Genomic DNA, 19875 nt, shown 5'->3' with positions numbered 1-19875 from the left:
AGCGACGATCGCCTCTCCTCCCTCCCCCCCCGGTGTCCCGCTACGTTGTCTTCATGTGTCGGCGCACACATTGTCTTGTGGAGAGAAATCTTTTTCAAAACTGCATGCGCGAACACCAGTTATGGTGCGCAAGATAGTTCAAGTCAGTCTCTTCTCTGCAGATGCGCACTTTTCTTTATGGGATGTCTTGTGTGGCTTTAGTATCTTTTCTCTCTGAAAGAGAGATCCCGTGTTAACTAGCAATTGACCGTGAACGCGACGAATGTGCGTCCACTCACTCGACGAACTACAGCTAACCACTACAGGAGTGAATCGCACACGAAAAGTCTTCTCTAATTAATGTTTGACAAGGCAGCAACCATAGAAGCATGCATGCACTCCACTTTTGGCGGAGCTTCTCTTCCTCCGTTGCGACTCGTCTCAGGCTGACTTCTGCGGCGCCAGGTCTTGTTACACTCTTTTCTTCTGACAGCCATTGCTCTCTGTAGTTCGCTTCGGTGTCCAACCATGTCAAAAAATGACAAGGATCCATCCGTCGCTCCACAGCGCGTCCACCGAGCGCCCTGAGAGGGCAATCAGCTCTTCAACCGTGTCCCTTGAGGAACGAATCGTGTCTCTTGAGGAACGAATCGTGCATCATCACTTCTCTCGCAACTTTTCTTTTGCAGCTGCTGCGGCCGGCAAGCTTCACCGGACCAGCTGCGACTTTCGCGCGTTAAATCGTGTCGCTCTGCATTCGTTTCCCAGGCGTTGAACGGCACAGCCGAGAGTTCATTTTCCGGAAAGGCATCGACACCATCCAGTGCTCTACCACACCAGCCACGGTTGCCTTTGTCATGACCTGCCTGTCGCGTCCTTGTCGGCTGGGCCGTGTAGAATGACCCACGGCGTCGTGTTTCATATGTAACAGCGTGACTCTAAACAGACCTTTTCAATCGCAAGAGACTCCTCCTGCGGATTGTCGCACGCCGTAAGCCGTTCGCCCGTCGTATGCGCCTCTTCTCTGCTTCCGGCTCCTGCTCTCCTCGAGACGTATCTCAAGTCTGCTTTAGTTGCAATGGCGCACACGAGGATTGCCTCTTTGCCTCTTTCCCAACAACTCTGAGTCAGCCGGTGTAGCACTCCCAGTGTGATGGTTTTGGTTTTCGTGCACCGGCATGTGTTCGCCGTTCTTCCCGTGTTTCCGGACTCTTGGGTCGATCCGAGCAGTGACGGCCACGCCTTTCCGCTCAAAACCTGGCAAGTCCTCCCTTCTTGCCGCTCTCCAATTTGCCTCCTCGGGGACGCAGTGCGGAGCGCGCACTTTCGAAAAAAACACGTAGGCAAACTCAGCGCCCTAAAGTCTGTAGCTCTGCTCCTGGAGTTGGCGTCTCGCTTCTCGTGATTCGCCGCATGCTCCTTGCGACGCGCGAAAGCAGATTCGATGGAGGAGGCGTATTCCACACGTCTACGCCATGGAGGAAACAGGCGTTTCTTGTCTTCTCCGGACGGCACCCGGTTTCCTGGCGAGAGAGGTGACAGCAGCGCGAGAAGGTCTGCTGCGCCAGATAAAGAACCAGAGAGACTTGCATGCGACTTCGTGCTAGGCCGTGCGACGGCGAACCACGGACGGCAAAGAGGCCCTGGAACTCGAGGATTTGGGGACAGTCCCCGTGAGGGTAGGAAAAGACAAGTGCAAGACGACACAGCGAGGGGTTCCTTCCTCGGCGACAATCGGCCCCTTTTCCCAAGCTTCTCTTCCTCTCTCCTGTTTTCATCTGCGTCGCCTCTTGACCTGGGCACGCCTTGCGGCCTGCCGAGCTCTGAACGTTCGCCTGCTTTAGCCCTTGACGGCTGCAGGCTTCCAGGCATGCCGCGCATGCATTTTCCCACGGAGCGAGACGCCATGGGGCATCGCGACAGTCTGCCCAGCAACGGGTACAGTGGCTCAGATGTTATTGAGCCCACGAGCACAAGCCTGCCTGAGTTTTCTCGCGCGATCCCCGGCCGCTGCACTCGTCGCTTGAGCTCTCCTGGCCCGTCGCCTGGAGGGGAGAGGTGCCCAGAAGCGCATGGGCGGGGTCGCCGAGAAGCCGCTCTAGATGCTGCCTCGACTCTGCAAGTGCAGGCTCCACAGCCGTTGCGTGGCGGTGACGGCGCGAGAGAGGACAGTAGATTCTTCCTTGTCCGGAACAGTCTCTTGGGCACTTCCTGGAACGGAAACAGAGACACTGGTGGACCGACAGACTGGAATCGAGGCTCCGATGGCGATCCGAAAGCCGAGCGATCAGAAACGCCAAGGCACTCGGCCTTCTCCCTTGCTGCACCAGGGACAATGCCACGATTGTCTGTCGGGGCTCCTCGCCCGCCTGAGAATTTCTCGCTTCCCAGCGACTTCTTAGACTCGACGCAGGACCAGTCCGTAAAGCCAGGCACGGACGCCGAGGCCACACGCGAGGCTGCATTCGCTGCGTCGACAGCGTCGTGGAACGATGAGGGCGACGACTTCGTGACTCCTGCGCTGCTACAGGGTGGCGAGTGCAGCCGAGCGCAGCTGGCCCACTTAGAGGAAATCGATCGGAAAGAAGAAGCAAAGCTCGCGCGTCTGATGCGTCTTCAACAAGAAGCGATGACTCTGGCCGCTTCGAGCCCTTCAGTGTCTCCCGGCCTCGCAGCAGCGTGTGACGGCGCGGAGTCAGAGCTGCTGATCGTGCGAAGATTTTGCGGTTTCCCTCCACTGAGAACTCCTGAGAAGGAAGATGCGGCCTCTTCCGAGCACGATAAAAGACAGACCGAGGCGGGATGGGATGGGGCACGCGACCAGCGACAGGTTGAGGCGGAGAAAGAGAGATGCGAGCAAAGGGAATTCCTCTCTTCATCTCATCTTCGACATGCTGTCTTCGGGCGCCTCCCTGCGGCAGAAGAGAGACAGTCCCTTCACGTCGCCTTCAGACGAGGGCGGGCCACAAAAACTCCCGCTCTCCAGGCTTCACTCGCCGGGCGGGATGCTGGCTATAGAGATGACGAGCAAGTGAACTCTGTGCTCACGGCTGTCTCGACGAAAAGCTCTTCTGCAGCAACAAAGGCTAGAGATCCTTCCGTCGTGAGGCAAACGGACCCTCTGTGTACACTCCGGGACTCGAACAATCTCGCTCTCTTTGCGGCGGCACTGGCGAGGACACTGGCAGCTTCTCCGCGCGTCTCGGACAGCCTTCTGGCCGAGTCGAGAGAGAAGGACACCTCACACAGCTTCGCAGAGCGCGGAGAAGAGGCGGAAGAGGAGACAGACAGCGGCGCGGGAGAGGACCCAACACAATTCGCATCTGATGCCCCCCAGACCGGACACCGCGAAAAGATGCAAGTCAGAAATTTGGCACAGGAAACCTATGCAGGAGAAGCAGGAACCCAGAAAGCGGGAGACGGCGAACAGAGAACTGAGAGAGAAGCAGGCGCCGAACTCGGAAAAGGGCGACTGGGCAACGGAGGCGAAAGGCCAGGACCGTTTCCTCAGTCCTCGTTCCTCGATTCCTGGCTTCGACTGTGTGCAGCAGATCCCCTGTTCCAGTGCCCAGCAAAAAACCGATTCTCGCTCAAGAAACGAGCGATCTCGACCGCAGACGGTTTCCCAAGGCGCGACGACAGGATATCCGATGGACACAGCGCAGCATCGCCCGTTCGCGACGTCGTCAGTGTGCCGGCGAGCCCCTCGCGTGTGCGAGCTCGCCAGAGGCCGCAGCATGCAACTTGCCTGGTTCCGCCCTTATCACGAAAGCAAAGAGGACCTAGCTTGTCTCAGAGTAGAGGCAAGCGCGGCATGAGAAGCCGGGCGCGCCACGCGCTGGACTCGATGGCCGGAGACGGATCTTCATCTGTGTCGTTTCCTTCTCTGCTCAGTTCGAGGTGTCAAGACACGGAGACGCGTGGACACGGTGGAACAGAAAGGACGTCGTCTGATTCTGACGGGGACGTTCGAATCCCCAACGGACGCTCGGGCGCGTGCTGCCTCAACCTCCAGGAAGGCTGTGTTCATGTGCCTCGCCGTTCCACGGCAGCAGACGCAGTAGGAGAGAGCAAGCATCTTAGCCGTATCGGGTGGCGGAATCTGTTTGCCTGCGACAGACGGAGACCACGTTTTCCTTTTTCGCCTTTGTTTTCTTCGTCTTTTTCTCGCACGCATTCGGCGACGGCGAGGCGCTTCCCTCCGCAAAGAGAAACCTCCTGGCATACCTTCCTGCTTCCCGCCGCCCCGCCACCGCTCGACACTCCGCACCTTCATCTGCATCTCTCGCATGTCACCGTGGCTTCGCGGCTCAGTCCCTTCCCTCTGGGACCGGCTGCGCGTCTGTTTCTGTGCTGCAGTGTGCCTGTGTCGGTTGTCGGTGTCCTGTCGACAGCCGGGAGAGAGACAGGAAGAGTCGTGGACCCTGACGGCCTGCGTCGCCTGGCCGCGAGGGGTCGAGGCGAGGAAGAAGGGGAGCCTCTCGTCGAAGAAGACCTCGTCACGGCGCACTGTGTGAAGAGAGAAAGCAGGCGTTTCCTCTTTGACTGCGCAAGCTGCCACGCTCTCCGTCTCGGGCCACCGTCCCCGGCTCTCGCTCGTGCTGTGCTCCGCGTTTCACGGCGCAATCCCGGCTCTTCTTCCGCTGCCCCGGCCCTCCTGTCCGAAGCCGAGGCGGCCTCGGTACTTCTGCGTCAGCCGATTCGCTTCCTCCTTTGTGCGTCGACTGAGCCGCGAACTGCGGCCGCGCAGGCTGTCCACAGCGCAACTGCGGAGTGCGTGCGCGAGGGGAGAGCGGGAGGGTTCCAGAGAGCGAGGGCCACCGGGAACTCGCGAGCCCTGCTGGGCTCTCGGCAAGCGGCGGCAGACGGCCGTCTCGAGAGACAAACACAGACCGCGAAAGACCACGACCGACTCGCGCTGTGGGGCTGGACGCATTCCTTTCCTGCAGATCCAACGGTCTCGGTTCTCGCAGTCGGGACGCTCGAAACGTGGAGTGGAGCCTTGTTGACCCATTTCGGACGGAACGGAGACACCCCACACCTGTCTCTGGCCGTCCAGCTCCATGCGCCCTCTTGCCTCGAGCTCCCGCCGCCTGCCAGCGGTGTGCGTCCAGGCAGGGCCAGCATCAGAGCCTGGCCGGGTGAGGCGAGCCGCGCATCAGGTGGAGAGAAAGCAGCAAGGGAAGAGGAGCTGGAGAACGCGGATGGCCCACGAAGGCCTGAGGTGAAGCTGAGAGCGAGGGGGCGACAAGTGGAGGTGGGCGGGAAACGCGCTGCACAGGAGAGAAGACCGAAACTCCCGGTCGCCACGCTTCACATTTCCATCGCGTGCACAGGCGGAGCCGCAGGACGAAACGAGCCTCTCCCTCGCGAGTGCCGAGCTCAGGCTCTGAGACGCAAAGAGGGCGAAGAGGTAGACGGTGACAGATCGCGTTTTCCGTTTCGAGGCAACTGCGGCCGAATGTGCCCAGCATGCGCTCAGTGGAGTCGCAGCGAAGAGGAAGATGATGGCGAGCGAGTCGACGAGAAACACGGCCAGGCAGGGACGGTGGGGGCGCAAAAGGAGACTGGGCGTGAGGACGCGACCGAATCGAATGGAGGGAAGCGAGCACAAGTTCGAGCGCAAGCAGCGACATTGAGAGATGTCCGGAAGAGCATGCGAGACGCGAGCGGAGAAGGCGATGATCGTGGGGGGCCTTTACTCCCCTCAGTCCCTCCGATGCCACATGCAGTTCCACATCTCGAGGGCGACTCCAGCGCGTCTTCGTCCCCCTCTTCCGCTCGCTCGTGTTCTTCTCCTTCCTGTTCGGTGTCTTCCTCGTCCTCGCGAGACGCAGCAGGGGTGGCTCAGCCGCCGCTGTCTCCGAGGGCGAGACAGGCCTTCTTGCGTCCTCTCCATCTCCTCGTGCATGTCGGCGAATTCTCTGTGTTGGACAGTTTAAGAAGAAGACTCACCGCCAGCAGCGGGGCATTGGACTCCTCACCTCGGGATCTGTTCTGCGCATGCAAGTTGGGACAAGAACAGTCAGAACGGTCCCGGCTGCTGCGCGTCTTTCCTGTTGCGAGGCGAGAAGAAGAACTGAATGGGAAGCGAAACGCGACCGTAGGTGACGAAGCAGGCGGCAGCAGAACGACGCACCTGGCGCCTCGCTCACACTTGTCTTTGTTATCTGCTAGGTCGCAGGCTTCCACGCCGAACGGCCGGAACAGTGGAAGTCGCCAGGAAGGACGCAGTGACGGGAGTTTTCACTTTACTGCGCTTTCAGAGCTTCCCTTCTTCTGGCCTTCGCGTCGAACCAATCAACGCTGCAGAGGCTCCGCCGCCTCCGCACTTGTGGCGGACGGCACCCGAGTCACACCCGCGGCCCCTGCTGCACGCGGCAGCTCGGGTCCTCCAAGCCTCTCGGAGCGGAACCCCGGCTTCGACGCCTCGATGCTTGCTTCGGACGCGCAACCAGACGAGGCACTCTCTCCAGAGCGCCCACCGGCCGCCCTCTGGACATGCCGCAGAAAGGCAGTCGTTATCGAGTTCTGGGCGACGAGCTGTGCAGACGATCTAGACAGTGGGAGCTGTACAGACACCCGCGAGACTGCCAGGTGTCCAGGCACCCCGGCGAGCGCAGGAGCAGCAGAGACGGAGTGCCTCGGCTTTCTCACATGTGATGTGGCGGGCGCAATTGACAGGGTGTTCTCTGTTTCCCCTGGCGCGTCTTCTCCCCGTAGTTGCCTTTTTGTTCCCTCGACCAGCAGGACGGAATGGCCTCGCGCGGAAACGGCTCTGACAAACAGGGGCACAGGCGAGTCGGCACGCGCATCGACGGTTTTTCGCCAACCTGCGGCGCCGGCGTTGACGCGCGGAATCGACTTCTTTCTCCTCGACCAGGGAGACGAGCTCCTGCGAGATTTCGCAGGCGACCACGACCTTGCGCGCTGCCGCGTCGCTCTCTACGCGGGGCCGAAGGAGGCCTTAGAGAAGCTGGCAGCTCTGCTGGCCGTCAGCACAGAGACGCAGCCTGCGTTCGCCTCTGGTAACTGGAGCGGCGTTTCAAGTGAAGGCAGGCGCCTGGCAACAGCAAGCGAGGGAGCGGAGTCGGAAAGCGCAGACCCCTTGCTTCAGGGAAGGAAGCGAGAAGGAACAGACTGGCTGTGCAGCACAGCTTCGAAGAGGCAAGGAGCAGGCGACCGGGCGGAAGGACGGCGAACCGAAGTCGGCACGCACTTCGGTCTGCTGGAGCGCAGCTACGACGGAATTCGAGCCGGGTGGGGCGACAGACCCGAGAGGGAGCGAGAGGGAAAGGAGACACATGTGGACCCTGAGGAGCGGCAAACGCCCGTTGGAGTCCACGAGGAGGCAGTGTGGGCAAGGCGGCGACTCGCGGTCGAAGGCAAACGCGACGTGAGCGAGAGCGAGCCTGTTCTGCGGAGTGGGGAAAGGAAACAGGGAGATGCGACGGAAGAGAAGAGGCCGCTCGGAGAAGCGGACGGGTTGCCCGCGAGCAGACGCGCGGCCCAGGAACAAGGAGAATCGCCGAAAAGCGACACCGACGACGATCGACGCACTTTGCTTGAAACTATTCATCGGCGGCTCCTGCGAGACTCTCTGAGAGGGAACGACGTGTGGCCTGTCTGCTGGCAGAGCTTTGGTGAACAGCCGCCGAGCGAGAGCGAGAGCGAGGGAGGAAACGACAAACAGAGACGGGAACGCGAAACAGGAGGTGCCAGCGCGGAGCGGAGAGGCGAGGAAAACAGGAACGAAGCAGGCTGCGGCAGGCAGGCGATGAAGAAAGAGGAAGAAGGGAACGGAGAAGACGTACAAGCCGAGAAGAAAGCAGACGCAGAAGTACAGGAAGGGATTGAGCATGAAGGAATCGAGTGGGGACCATCTGCGACGCGATTCATGTTAGAACAGGAAGCAAGACCTCCTGGAGGGTCCAAGTGCAAATCCTTGGTGAGACGGAAAACAGGAGGGCGCTCCAAAGAGCATCTCCGTCCCGAAGTAGACGATTCCTTCGTCCACTGTAAGTAAGTCAGCGGCGGCGTCACGCCCCGTCTCTTTAATCTGTGACTCCACTTTGGACAGTCACTGGGTGGCAAGCCTGTTTCGCCTTAACCTGCTGCTTGCCTGCGTCTTTCCTAGGGTCTCTGGCACCTTCCTGTCTCCGCCGCCTTCAGCTTTCCCTTTGTCCAGGCTGTCCGTAGCTCCTCATTTTTTCGCCGCTTCAGAGTGCCAAATACCAAGCGCCCGATGCCGGCCTTACCAGAGAGTTAGCGCGGATCTTGCGGCAGGGCGTTTGGACGTGGGTTCGTCTTCTCCCCGTATCTTTTCTGCTGCGTCGTTCGAGACGCCTCTTCGCTTCACTCGGCTTCTCGCACTCTGCACCGTTTCCGCGTTTCCGCGTTTCAGCTGGAGTCATGATTTCCTTTTTCGCGTCTCCTCCTGTGTGCTCTCTATCCCGCCCCTCTGCGTCTCCCGCGGCCTCTCTGTTTCCTCTCCGGCCAGCCTCGTCTGTGTGCGCCTTGCGAGCTTCGGCTTTGCTCGACTGGAAGCCGCAGTTCTTCTTGACCGGCTCACCAGCCTCTCAGCGCGTTTCTTCCCTGCTGCGTCCTCGCAAGCCGCCCCGCGCTCTTCTTTCTCTTCTTTGCCTTTTGCTTCGTCTTCGGTTCCCGTTCTTTGGAGACTTCTCGTGAGCCTCCTTGAGAGCCCGCGCGAACCTGAAAAGAATGCCCACGTCCTGCAGTCGCCGAGTCTCAAACGGGTGCCGTTTGAAAAGCCTGACTCGGCACCCTTCTCGCTGTGCGCAGAATCGGCATCGTCCCGTCCGCTCTCAGGTGTCTCGACAGCGGCACCCTCGCCGACAGCGGAGGCGCGACGGCGCTCCGAGGCTGACGAGCAGCCAGCAGAAACTTCGAGTCCTCGTTTCTCGGGCAGCACGTGCGGCCGGGCGGCGCTCTCTGTCGCGTTTCGTGGGGACGCGAAGGACGCGGCGACGCTTTGCCCCCACGGTTTTTCCTGTGGGCGAGACGAACCTACGAGGGAAAGTGCGAAAGGAAGCGACGAGGGCGTCCAAGAGCCGGCAGCGTCGGCAGGCGGAGCAGGCCGAACCGCTTTTCATCCGGCGGAACTCGAGCCCTCCCGCACCTCGTTCCCTACATCGTCTTCCTTCTCTGCTGGCAACGCCTCGAGTCGATCTTTTTTCTGTGCCTCTCGCGTTGCTGCGTCTTCTCACGCGCCGTCTGCGTCTTCCTCTGGGGCATTGTCTGTCAGTTCAGGCGCCATCTTTATTCCCTTGCTGCATGCCTACATCGAGGCGGGGCGTCAACTGGCGCAGCTGTGGGCTTTGCAGGCTTTGCACCCCGAGCTGGTCTCTTCCGTTTCCCCTTCCTTCCCTTTTCGCCCTTGCTCAGCGTCTTCTCCGCCGACCTTCCCTGCCGTCTCCGCTTCCGCCTTCTTCCCTTCTTCCGTTTCCGCCCCGTTTCCCGGGCACTCCAGCTGCGCCTTTCTCGAGCTCGAAGCCAGCGAGGGCGGACGCCTGCGCGACAAAAATGGTCAAGACGGCCAGGGCACAGACACAGAAGAAGACCGGCGCGCGTTTTGCCGCGATTTGGTTCAACGAACCAAGGCACTGCGTGATCGAGCACTTGTGGCGGGGCGTGCGTCCGTGCATCAACTTTTCAGTCGGCTGCGAGAGCTCGGCCTCTCCGAAAAGGACATTGCAGTCTTCTTGGAGCCAGCCCCCCGGAACGGAAAGACCCGAACAAAAGACGAACAGGAGAGAGTGCCGAGCTCGCCGCTGCGGAAGCACATATCGCTCGGAGCCTTCGAGCGAGGTCTGTCGCGCCTGCTCGCCTCGCCTGGACACAGTGTGTGCCGGCGAAGCGAGAAGGGACAGCAAGAAAGTGGAGACGCAGGCGACGGCGAGAGGACGAGGTGCGACACAGGCGCAGCGCGTGTCGGGGACTCGTCAAGGGAAGGGCGGCGCGTCGAGGCATCCCACGAGACGACACTCTCGCAGAAGGCGACGATGGTGGGAGAGATGAAGGACGGGGCGGCGGAGGCTACGAACAAAGAGCCCCCTTTTCAGCTCGACCGCCGCAGGTCGCAGACGCTTCTCGTACGCCTCGCTGGGCTGTATCTCGCGCTCTGTGAGAGCCAGTACCAAGTCAGACGGAGTGGAGAAGTTCGAGACTCTCTCCGCGCTCTCTGGATCCTTCACTTGCTCGTCGAAATATCGACAGCTGTCGCCAGAGTCTCTGCGATTGCCTCCGCCTCGAGCCCCCTTTTGCCCAGCCACCCTTCTCTCCCTCGGACTTCTCTCCATGCTCACGGGGTGCCATGGACCTGTCGCTGTTCTTCCATTCTCCTCGACTTTCCCTCCTCTTCTTCTGCTTCTGCCGTCTCTTCTTCGGCCTCAGACCCTCCACGTTTCCGCGATAGCAACGCTTCGTCCTCTTGCGAAGACCAGCCTGGCGACGAGAGGGGAACGTCTAGTTGCTCGGACAGCCAGCGGTTCTTCTCGCCTTTCGTCCAAGTCCCATCCTCGCTCTTCGTTCACGCTTCCCTGACAGCTGCAGATGCGCGGGAGGCTGGGGCTGCGCGTCCGCGCCTCCACGACTTCCCGGTAATTTCGACGCGGATGTTTCTTCGTGGATTTTCCGCTTTCTGCAGGCGGGACGCCGCTAGAGGTCGCGAGACTCGAGAAGCGACAACCCGCCACGTGAGCGAGGGCGGAAGACGATCGAGAGAAGAGGAGGAGGAAGCGGAAGCGGCAGAGCGAGACGAAGAAAGTTCAAGCAGACGAGACGGCCGACCTGGGGAAGGGTTGTGGCGAGACAAAGCAAGCACACCCTTTGCGGACGACGGAATGAAGGAAAAAGAGAGGAGCGAAAACGACGCAGGGGAAGAGCAGCACATGCAGGCAGGGAGGACGGAGGTCAAGGCATGGGGGGAGAGAAAGGCGAAGCCGATGGCGGAGAGACGCGAGACGGCGCAGGGTCGGACACAGACCCTCGAGAGCACCTCCCAGCACGAGCGAGAGGAGAAGAAATGCAGAAATCTCCGAAAGAGAGAAGAAACACAGAGTGTTCGAGCGCGTGCGGCCACGCAGACCGAGGAGCGAGAAGCAACCCTGGACAAAGAAGACAAGGCAAAAGAACCCCGGAAGGCAGAAGACAACGGTGAAGGCCGGAGCGACTTCGTCGCGGAAGACGACGGATTCTCGGAGCGTCAGCACGGCTCGCATGAAGCCGCGGAAGAGGAAGGAGAACAGAAGCAAGAAGGGAATGGAAAACCAGAAGGGGAAAAAGGCAGCAAATGGTGGAGCGAAAAGGCCGGTGAGGATCGAGAGCACACTGAGCGAGAGGACAGAGACGACGAAAAGGAGACAGATGCGCCTGTCGCTTCTGTTACCTCTCCGCTCGTAAGCGCATCTTGCTCCCGTCCTGGGTCTTCTTCCCGTCAACAGGGAAGGCAGGTGGCAGGACGCCCGACACGCCGTGCTGTCTTCTCACGCCGTCCGAAAGCAACTTTCCACCGTTCAGAATGCCGCAAATGTGCACGGAAAGCTTGCTTAGAGGCGTCTGCGGTTGGATCGTGTTTAGCTCCGGTCGCGCCGTCGTCGCTCTCTTCCAGCTTTTCTTTTCCTCCGCTCTCTTCTTTCTTCTCTGGCTTGTGCTCTCGTACCGCGTCTTTGAATTTTCCTCTTCAAGGGGCTCGCGCGAGCGCTTCGGTTCCATCCAGTTCGCTCTCATTCCGCTCCGGTCCTAGGCGGCGGCTTGCTTCGTTGCCACAGAGGAACAAGGAGAGGTATTCGCTCTCATTGTCTTCTGTTCACGCGGACGCGGGCGGAACTGATGCACAGGGAGGGAATGGGAAAGAAGGCGACAGGCGGTCGCAGGAAGAGGAGAACGAAAAGAGACCCGAGCGCGACGAACAAGAGATGCGGGCGAGTCGGGAAGAGAGAGATGAAGAACTTGGAGAAAGTGAGAGGCAGACCCAAAAGGCGTGGACGACGAAGATCATCGAGGACGGGGTCGAGCCAGATAGCGCGGAGAGTGCGGAGACGGACCCCGGAAAAGAAGCCTGCATTGGCTCTCAGACATCCCAGAAAAAAGAGCTTTTGACCGACACAGAGGATGCGCTTTCTCCTAGTTTTCGTGCTCTTGGCCAGAAGGCGCTGTCCGTCAAACGCGTTACACTCACCCCCGCTGCCTCTCGATTCTCGGGCGAAAATGCAGCAGGTATCACCTATGCATCCTTTCACCGCCGGCCGACACGGAAAGGGTTGCGTTCTGTTAGGACGGAGAACGAATTGACCGTTTCTCTGCGCGTCCCTGCGCTTCCACCCCCCGTCCGGTTGCCTGCGTTTGTACAAGGTCCAGAGACGCCAGGACCAGGAGCAAAAGGCAGACAAATAGACAGCAAGGAAGCGACAGGTGCCTGAGTGGGACATTCATATGCATCATTCGATCGTGTCTACAGCCCCTGGGGAGGGGGGCAGGAAACCAGTGGTCCAAGTAACAAGAGTCGTGCGGGGAAAGGAAGACAAGAGGCACGCATTATATCAGTTCTTCACGAGTTTATCTTCCACAGAAGAGATTCAAGTCTAGATGTGCTTGTTCCTTTGCACACATTCCTTGGTAGCGACAGGCTGTCACTTCCCGATATTCCGTTATCCCAAATTTAGAGTCGACCGTTCTTCATTTCAGGGAAAGGCGCCAGCACGTTCTTTCCTGGTCCAACCTGAGGGAGTAACTTAACTGTTCTGTAATACCGGCAGTTATATGGCAATCAATTAACGTGAAACAAAAAGTGGCTTCAAACAAAATGGTGACTTGCCGTTTCTCCGTTGTGATAGTCTCGAAGTATTTGAAACCACTGTATCGCGCGTATAACGTGGCATTATACCGAACGTGCATTTGCTACTCACACGGAAAAATGCAGAAACATTCTCGGCAACAGAGGACTCGAAATGTCTATTGCTACTGTTGCGCTGAATTCAAGAGCCGTTCCGCAGACGACGACGAACAAGTAACTGTCCGGATGAAAAGGTGGAGCACACCGTTGAATCCGCCCTCCTCTAATCGCTGACCTTTTTCCGGTGTGACGAAACAAAAATAACGCGATATCCTTATCCTTACATTCAAATGTGTATGCATGCAGTTTCTTTTGGCGTGTGTTACTATTTCCGCATTCCTGCGACAGAGTTTCGATATGTCTGACCGCGGTTCCACGGAGATGGGTTTCCCCATAGTCGCGAGGGTGACACTTCCACTGGGGCCATCTCGCTTGAGGAGAATTACACGGGACACTACGACGTGATAAGCTGCCTTTTCTCACTCCAGAGCCGCATGTCTTCGTTCAGTGTAGCTGGGGAGTCGCCTCTACATGACTCCGGACCAGAAACATCGAGAATTATGTAGTCTTTCGACACCATCAGCTCGACCCCATACCTGCTCCTTTCCACTGCCTTGAGTAAGACCACAAACATCGTTTGCCGATCCTTAAAGAATGGTGATTCTGACTGCTCGTACGAGCAGTCAACCAGTTTATAGAAGTCTCCGAGTCTCGATGGCTCGGGGGGAACGTGAGCCACAGCTCCTGGCTCGGATACTCGTTGCGAACCTAGCCCAGTTTTCTAGGGCTTTTAGTTTCCGAACGCCAGAAGGGTACCGAAATCGGACGCTCACGAATGGGGAGAAGATTCAGGGAGAGAGAGTGGACTCTCGCGAGAGAACTTCTACCTCTCTGTCCGGTTACGGCAGTCAGGCAACGCTACCTCCGCAAGTGTGACCCCCACGCAAACTGCCCTCCGTTGCGGTTCCGATACATGAAGAACTGATAGGTAAAGGGGAAGAAGGCAGCGTTGTGCTCCCCTTTCGCTAAAGCACAGCACCAGCCCAGGCGAACCACCGTGAAATCCCGTTTTCCTTTTTTCCCTAAGGGGTTCGCCGTTAACGGCCTTGCTTCGACTTTGAACCGACTTTGCCTTCGTGACCACGTGCCAATCCCTCAGAAAGATAGGAATTCCCAAAGTGGAGAAAACGCTGACTAGCTGATAAAGCGGCCCAGCAGCCACGATCGTTGGCCTTGGTACTCTTCACTTGCAAAAGCGGGTACATCTGTGCATGCATGCCCGGGTGTTTTTTCTGCGGACCGTGAGTGAGGAGTAGAATGCCTGTCGGTATAACGGTCCCAGTAGGAAAAGGGAGATTCTAAGACACGACTCGAACGGCGGAGTCGAGAAAGTCAGCAAAGTCTTGTCGTTTTGACTCATCCCTTCCTTGCAGCGAGGGAGTAAACGGTTCCCATGCATAGGCAGGGGCAGCCGATTTGGGACACGGGACACTGCCGCCGCCGCCATTTTGCTGCAGGGATTCTTTGCCCCTTGGTCGGCCGGCAAATTTCCTTGTTCAGCAGTGGAACACAATCGCGTTATTCACTTGGTTCTTCCGAGTTTTCCCTCATCGGCATATTGTTTGATTCTTTACCGAGTTCCTCTTCTGCTCCAGACAGGCTGCTGCTCCCGTCGTTGGGCTGCACAGCGTCTCCTCGAGTGTATGTACACTGGAATTCCGTCGTTTGCTTTCCTCTGCACTTGCGTGTCACTTTTCTGAACTTTCCCTAACTCCCTTACTCCTTCCCGGTTTCTACTCGTTTTTCTCCTTTCTTCCTGCATTCGCTGTCGTTCCTCAGGAGCAGGTCTTTGCGCGAAAGGGAACCCGTCTCCGTCCGTTTCACGCCACTTTCAGCGCAAACGATACACTGGACCTTCATTCTGACGTTCCCCTAGGTTCCTGCAAATGCCAGTTACAGAAATGCCGGAGGGGTCTTCGCCCGCCTCGGCACTCGCCTTGCGCTCCGCGCCAGCTTCTCAACCCCTGGCAAACGGCACATCTTCTCAGTTTCTTTCCCAAATGCTTCCGCTCGCACACTTGATCGATACCCTTCCGTACGTAGATGCGTTGACACCCGAACAGAATGAAGAAGCGAAAAGTTTGATACAGCAGGAGTTGGTGCTCATGAACCGCGAGCGCCAGGCCAGGCGCCAAGGCGCGGGCCCAGGCAGCGACGAAGATCCGTCTACTCTCGAGGAAGAGATTCTCAAAGAGTACCTTGACGAGCTTCTCCCGCCACCGAAAACTCCACATCTGGACAACCCGAACTCGCTGGTCGGAAAAGAACTCCTGCGGATTAAACGAGGTGGGAAAGGCCAACCTAGAGAAACGAATTCCATATTCTGACGCCCCGTTCATCTGTGTTGAATCGCGAGCATTTGCACGACGCGCTTTTTCTCCATCCAGGGGGCTACGGGCGACGACTGGCATCCGGTCTTCTCTCAGAAGTGATCGTGTGGGCCGTTCAATCTCCAGCGAGCCGGTGACCAGGAGCGCTTGCTCGTCAGGTGGAGGCGCCTCTCCGTGATAAAACCGGAATCCTCATGTGACGTCGCAAAGTGCGACGGAGGCGGACCTCTCTGCTTTGCGTGTAACTGGTGTGTTGACCCTCTGCTTCTTCTTCGGACTGTGTTTCTCGTTTCCTCCGTGATGCTTCTCTTTTGACGCTCTCCAGCTTTTTTCTTCCCATATGATCTGTCGCGTGCTCCGTGTCCCCCGCACCGCGGCGTCTCTTCCTGTTTTCGTCCTTCGCTGGACGTGGGTCTCCTTTCCGCCCGTTCTTCCTTTTCCGGTTCGCTGCGCCCGCATTTCCCCCGCTCCGCCTCGCCTTTCCACTCTCGTCTCGTGCGCATTCCGTTTTCTTCGGCGTTGCTTCCGCATATTTTGCCCATCACTTGGAAAAAAGTTTCTGAACTCGCCTGTTTCCATCTGCGCTGCCAACCGCTCTGCTCCCTTCGTCTTCCGCCTCTCTACAAAAAATGCAAACGTTGGGCCGCGCGAGATTCGCCCATCTTCTCGCAGCGACGACTTCGTGTGTCCACTTTCCGCCGTCACATGCTTTGTGCGCTTTCGTGTGTCTTTCCCCTGCTCCGGCTCTTTTTTCCAGGCGAACCGATGCAGAAGCTGGACCTGACCCGTTTGTACGAGGAAGCGCCTGCGCCCCCAAAGTCTGGAGAAACTGCGGAGTGGCGCAAATCCATCGCGACCTGCGAGTCCCTTCTCGAGCACCTGAGCGTGGGCCAAACCAATCTCGACTTGATGAACATCCACGCGATATCGTCCTGGACGAGACATCTCCAAGGTCTCATGGCGCAGGGGAACCAGTACGTCGCGGGAGAGGGAAAACGGCTGCTTCGCCCGCAAACCGGAATGGAAACCTTTGGCACAGTCGACCTGCTTGCACATCTACACCTCGCCCTTGTTTATATCTCTATACATCTGAATACACTCGACGTGGTGGCCCGTTTTCTCTGTCACTCAGTCTGCGTGTTTGAATATCTGCGTGTATCTCTCTATTTGTGGAAACATATATTTCCTCAAATATATTTATATATATACTTATATCTCCATATATCTGCATTTCTGTCCCTGCATGTCTGTCTACGCCTCTGCGTGTGTGTCTACGGCCGGGAGCCTCTGTCAGTTTCTGCAGTTTGATATGGGCATGCATCCGCCCTGGCTGTTTCTGTGCCTGCTGTCTCTTCTTTCGTCTTTTTCTCAGCTGGGAATCGGCGTTGAAACGGGTGCGCACAGAGGTCGATGGCGTCAGCAAAGCGCGGAAGCTCGAGCAGGTGGAATGCGGCAATGCGCTTCGAAATCTAAACCGAACCAGAGAGGACTACGAGGCCAGGTAAGTCGCCTTTTCGCGGCAGGTGCGGTGAAGGACCCAGCGCCCTGTTTCTCGACTTCTTTTGCGTCGCTTCTCGCTCTCTGTTCTTTTCATTCGTCGCGTTCGGCCCGCTCCGTTTGCATGCAAGACGTTTCATCTTCGTCACCTATTGCGCTCTTTTTGTGTCAGTTTTCTGACGGTTCGCGGAGTATTCGGGGAGCTCATCCTCCGGCCGTTCCTCTCGCTGTTTTCTCGCTCCTCCTGTCCTCCCCCGGCTTCCTCGTTCTTCTCGCTTGGTGTTGCATCACGTCTTGGTCGTTCCCGGAAGTCTTTTCGTTCTGTTCGGCCGATGTTCTTGGCAGTTCCAATTCCTGCGTCATTTCTGCCGTGGCCCTGCGCGCCGCCCTGTCGCTCTTATCCTCATGTTCTCTTTGTTTTCCTTTGCCTTTGCAGAAACCGGGAAATTATGGGTGCACTCTCACACCTGAACGAAGAAGTTGCTGAGCTGAAACACAAGTGCCGTGTCAGGTAAGCCTGCCGTTGGCTTCGTCCTCTTCCTTTCCTCGCTCGTTGCTTTTTCTTTCCCTCCTCGATCCTTCTTTCTTCCACTGCGCTCCCTCTGTTTCCCCTTCCTTTTTTTGCCTCTACTGCGAGCTAGTCTCCCTGCTCCGTGCTCCGCTCCGCGCGTGCGTCTCGGGCGTCGGTCTCCGCCTTTCCTCGGCGAGGCTGCGCGTGTCTCCGTCTCCCGTCTCTTTTGCTTCTTTTTTCGGCGAACATTCGCAGAGCGTCTCTTTTCGTTTTTCGTTTCCCGAAAACAGAGGTCTGCTCCCAGAGGACTGGGACAGTGACGTCGAAGAGGAGGAAGCGACGTGGGCCGTGCCCATCGCTTCAGCGGCGCCGGGACAAGACGCGACGTCGGAATCTCAAACGACTTCACCCGCAGCTTCCTCTCTCCCGCTCTCGTCTTCTGCCAGTGCCACAAGACGCGAGGTGCGTTCAAGCGCCGGCGCTTCTCATCCCGGTTGCGAGTCCCCGACGTACCGACTCATCTATCTACATCTATAAATAAATATATATGTATATATGTTTATGTTTGTATAGAGAGGCGAGTGCATATACATATTTATAGAACTGTTTGTGCATCTGCCCGTACACGTCTTCAGGTTTGCTTTGCTTGACACAGGTGGTTTGTCCGGTGACGATTCAGTGAACGCTAGTGCGTGGTAAGGTAGCTCGTCCTTTTGGACAACGTTAACGGCTCGTGGAATGCGATGCGTGTCGCGGCCCTCCACACCTGCGTGGCGTCTTCCTGTCTTATCTTTCGGACCTTCAGCATCCTTCGATTCACAACGGAAGCGCAGGAGACAGCGTCGCTTCGTCTTCGCACGCACACAGCCGGGAGGAGGATGAGATGGTTGACTACGACTAGGTCTAAGGAAAGAAGGAAACAGAAAGGTGCTTTCTTCGCTTTTCCCAGTTTGCGCGAACACCTGCAAAGACAGCAGTTGAGAGGGCTGTCGCGCGTCTGCTCGTGCCTTCTCTCGCGTTTTTGTCTGTGTGGCGTCTCCCTGGGCTTTCTGCACGCACTTTGCTATGGCTCAGACGCCGACGCGACACTGGGTTCACACACTGGCGATTTCACTTTTTCCTTCTCCCTCGCAGCCGCGTCCTTGAGTGGGGCAACGGCTTGCGCTGCCTTGGCCCTGATCGCTCTTTGGGTTCTTCCGTCTTCATATTTTCCTCTGCCTTTCTTCTTTCCTCTTCCTACTTTGCTATTCATGTCTACTCTCCTCCGGCTTTCTGTCTCATCTTCATCTGTTCTTTCCACTTCTCGCCCTTCATTTTTTCCTCCCTCGTTTTCGCTGCTCTCGCTTTCCCTCGACGGGCATCGTCCCTAAACGCGAGAGAGAGACGCGGACAGCCGCAGGAGAACCTCCAACAGAAAGCAGACCTAAACCCTGTTCTGTGCAACCACAGCACGAGAGCGATGCTCCTTTCACCCCTACGCGCATCTCCCAATTTTTTGAGCCTGGGAGACCGTACTTAGCACGCCGTCTGGGGCTGGTGAATTCCAGAGCTTTTTGCATGCTCCTCTGCCACCAGACGCTGCGCTGTGAAGAAACAGCTGATGCATGTAGGCGTGTGAGACCGCAGACTCCGCATTTAGCCCCTCGGGGTGTCTGAACTCGAGAGTCGCCGTACACCTTAGGTTCTTGAACCAACATCGCCTGTGCTATGCCGCCGGCTCTCGATTTTCTGAGCAGCCAGCTCAGGCGCAGAGATCTGATCGCCCGCACTCACCACGGCGTGTCTTCGACAGCCATTTTGGCCGTAGAAGGCCGGGAAAAAGTAAATCCGTGCTGTGGACGGAGCGGAAGTTCAACTCAGAAGGCGTGTGATGGCCTCAAGTCTGCTTCCTGTTCCTGTTAACTCTGTGGAGCCAACAGAAGGCAGCGCGACCGCAGTCGGATCTGTGGTACTCTACACATTTTTCCTCTTCGTTCGGTTCGCTGGAGAAGGGGTGTGGGATTGCGGGCTTTCTGAATCTGTCCACACAGATGCTACCGTGCCTTTTGAATTTCCGTGCTCTCTGTCGTATTCCCCGACAGACTAAGAAGCCCACAGAAATAAGGGAGAAGCGCGTCGTGCGTGGTGTCGTGTGTCCTCGAAGAAAGCGACAGACGAGAGTACACAGGAAGGTTTCGCTGTCGTTCCGTTGGAAGCTGAGCACCATTCGAAGTCCCCGGAAGCCAAATGGGAACCGGAGGGGCAAGATTGAAAGATCCAGAGTGAAACGCTTCCACCATGCTTGACAGTGTGTCTCACGGGAGACCAACTTTAAAAAGCACACACAAGAGAGACCGAAGATCGAGCGCGACAAAAAACAAAAAATGGAGAATCCCGAAGACTAGGAAACAATCGGCCTTGAAGGTTTGTACACAAGTCCGCAACCGGAGGAATACATCGCAGCACGAAAAGGACAAATGAAAACGTTTGGGGTGACCCAGATTCCCTGGGTCGTTCTTTCTTCCCGTTACGCCGCGCGCCCTCCGAGGCAACACAGGGCAAAATCCTTGGGATGGGGAAAGACATGGCCCTGCCCGCCGTCGCTCCCCCTTTTCCCCTCGCACCTCACAGCTTTTGATCTGCTCTTTCCGCCTCGCAACCCGAGT

At 57.7% G+C, this 19875-nt stretch overlaps 2 protein-coding genes across 2 annotated transcripts; both read left to right on the top strand.

The window, feature by feature from the left end:
- Nucleotides 1-1885: 1885 nt before the first annotated feature.
- On the top strand, nucleotides 1886-12419 carry NCLIV_018350 (conserved hypothetical protein; the record flags this gene model as incomplete). The annotated part of the gene is made up of 2 exons (XM_003882028.1): nucleotides 1886-8001; nucleotides 8480-12419. The coding sequence occupies 2 exons, from the start codon at nucleotides 1886-1888 to the stop codon at nucleotides 12417-12419; spliced, it is 10056 nt and encodes a 3351-aa protein (XP_003882077.1).
- Nucleotides 12420-14778: 2359 nt separating this feature from the next.
- Nucleotides 14779-18131, top strand: NCLIV_018340 (Breast carcinoma amplified sequence 2, related; the record flags this gene model as incomplete). The annotated part of the gene is made up of 6 exons (XM_003882027.1): nucleotides 14779-15178; nucleotides 15980-16196; nucleotides 16595-16723; nucleotides 17156-17230; nucleotides 17521-17692; nucleotides 18036-18131. 6 exons carry the CDS (start codon nucleotides 14779-14781, stop codon nucleotides 18129-18131), a joined length of 1089 nt encoding a protein of 362 aa, XP_003882076.1.
- Nucleotides 18132-19875: the final 1744 nt, after the last annotated feature.

This window comes from Neospora caninum, chromosome VI (genome assembly GCF_000208865.1).
Source record: "Neospora caninum Liverpool complete genome, chromosome VI".
Classification (NCBI taxonomy): domain Eukaryota; phylum Apicomplexa; class Conoidasida; order Eucoccidiorida; family Sarcocystidae; genus Neospora; species Neospora caninum.
This window is presented reverse-complemented; position numbering and strand designations above follow the sequence as displayed.